The sequence below is a fragment of the Lottia gigantea genome (genome assembly GCF_000327385.1).
Source record: "Lottia gigantea unplaced genomic scaffold LOTGIsca_103, whole genome shotgun sequence".
Lineage (NCBI taxonomy): Eukaryota > Metazoa > Mollusca > Gastropoda > Lottiidae > Lottia > Lottia gigantea.
In genome coordinates, this window is record NW_008706824.1 from 325,652 (window position 1) to 327,921 (window position 2,270).

General features: G+C 29.5%; 1 protein-coding gene across 1 annotated transcript; it reads left to right on the plus strand.

Moving 5' to 3' along the window:
• Positions 1-1,320: 1,320 nt before the first annotated feature.
• Positions 1,321-2,202, plus strand: LOTGIDRAFT_170739 (hypothetical protein; the record flags this gene model as incomplete). The annotated part of the gene is made up of 1 exon (XM_009046578.1): positions 1,321-2,202. One exon carries the CDS (start codon positions 1,321-1,323, stop codon positions 2,200-2,202), a length of 882 nt encoding a protein of 293 aa, XP_009044826.1.
• Between the last annotated feature and the right edge of the window lie 68 nt (positions 2,203-2,270).

Consider the following 2,270-nt stretch of genomic DNA (forward strand, 5'->3'; position numbering starts at 1 on the left):
ACTCGAAAGTAGACAAAACTACATGACAGAAAAACAAAACGAACTAAAAGAAAAACTAAAACAATTCAACAAATGTAGAAAAACATGGAGTAAAATCGATTCTGTTTTCAAAACATTAAGTACAGTTTTAACAATAGGGATAACGGTGGCAACAGCCGTAACCGGTGGATTAATGCTTCCGATCATCGTCCCAACTGTATTAGCCGCATTCACTGCCGTTCAAACTTCATCTTGTGGTTTGATTACTTTAGGTTTTACATCAAAACAGAAAGCTCATTATAAAAGGATACATACATAAATACATATCTTAATAAATTATTCATTTTTTTCGAAAGATCGAGAGAGGATAAGAACATAACCATTGAAGAATTAGAAGAATTCAATGAAATTTTAGATAAATTTGATGTAGAAATATCATCAATAAAAGTTAAAATTCCTAGTTAAAAATAGTTGTTTTAAAAATATGAATAAATTTATATCAAGTGATCTTTTTTCCAATGTTATTGAGCATATCGCTGACGAATTTTTATCATTTAACGGAGAAATTGAATTAGATGGAAAGATAACTCAAGATGGAAAATACATACAAGACATAAAATTTGTAGGTTTTGATCCCATAACTTTTGTCGAATTCTTCATGTCGCTGGATGGTAAATCGGATATTTCTTATTGGTATTTCACAGGAAAAATGATTTTCCATAAAAAGGCTAGTGGTGATCAAAGCTCATTATAATTTTTTTTTTTTTCGAGACAAGAAAAATTCCTAGTTAAAAATAGTTGCTTTAAAAATATGAATAAAATTGAAATTGTAGACGATAAAAAATTCATACCAGTGAAAATTTTAGACGATATTATTGACAAGATTATCTCTGATGAATTAAAAAATATGAAAAAAATTGATAAATTCATATCAAATGAATGTTATTCACCTTATCTCTGATGAATTTATAACATTTAAAGGGCAAATTGAAATAGTTGGAGAGATAACTCAAGATGGAAAATACAAACAAGACATGAAATTTGTAGGTTTTAATACCAAAACTTTTGTCAATTTCTTTGCTGCAGTGGATGAAAAATCGGATGCCTCTGATTGGTATTTCACAGGAAAAATGATTTTCCATAAAAACAATTTCAAAGAAATAAAAAGATCAAAAAAGGGTAGTGGTGTTAGCCTACTCAAAAAGATAAAAGAATATATCGGTATAAATTGTTGATGGATGCTGCTTTGTTAAGTGCGTTAATCGTGTTTTAAACGAAGACTACACGAGAGAATTTCTAGATTTCATCAACAGTTTTCAAAAATAAAACAGAAAAGGAGTTATGACAACTGCTAGAATCTGCGAATTCAATAAGAAATTTAATACTAATTTTCAAATTTATATGCCCAAACATAGACATTTTCAACCAAAGAAAGTAACCGAAGAATTAGATTGGGTTTTTTATTTACACAAAGAACATTTCTGTTTGATAAGAAGAAATAACAAAGCTTTGGGCATTAAAGAAATAGAAGATAATTACGATGAAAACGTATGGAGAACTTGTGAAGATGATAATGCGGTAACGCAAGTTTCACTTCTAAAACTAAACGTTTTTCCAACCATTCACGATGATTGTTTATACGCATGGGATTGCGAAACCTACAACGAAAATAAAGCCATACCTTATTCCTGCACTTTAGTTAATTTAGAAAAACTAAGGAAAATGTTAAACAGAATAAATAATCTCTTTCCAGATTTAAAGCCGACAGATACCATTCCAGAAGAATTTTACAACAAACTCATGACTAATATAGTAGAAATATTTGTAAGTACAGATTGCATCGTTCAAATGTTACAACGTTTAGGAAAAATAGATCAGAAAAGAATAACATTAATTGCTCATAACGCTAGCGGTTTTGATAACTGGATCATGATCAAAAACGTAAAAAAACTAACACAATGTCCTTTAAAAACAGCTAGAGGAATTCTGTCTCTACCTTTAACTAATTCATTCACTGATGAATATTTACAGAAAAAATGGAAAAGACAGAAAGAAATAAAGTGTAACTCTAATTATTTGCAAAATATTAATTTCACATGTTCCTATCAACACGAATCATCTAGTTTGGCAGCATGGGGAAATTCATCTAATCTACCAATGAATTTGAGAAAGATCGAGGATGTTAATATTGCAAAATACACTAAAGATAATTGGGATCTTTAAGACCCGAATTGGACCTTACGCTAAAAGAGATACGTTATGTCTCGGAGCTTGTTTGATAAAATACAATC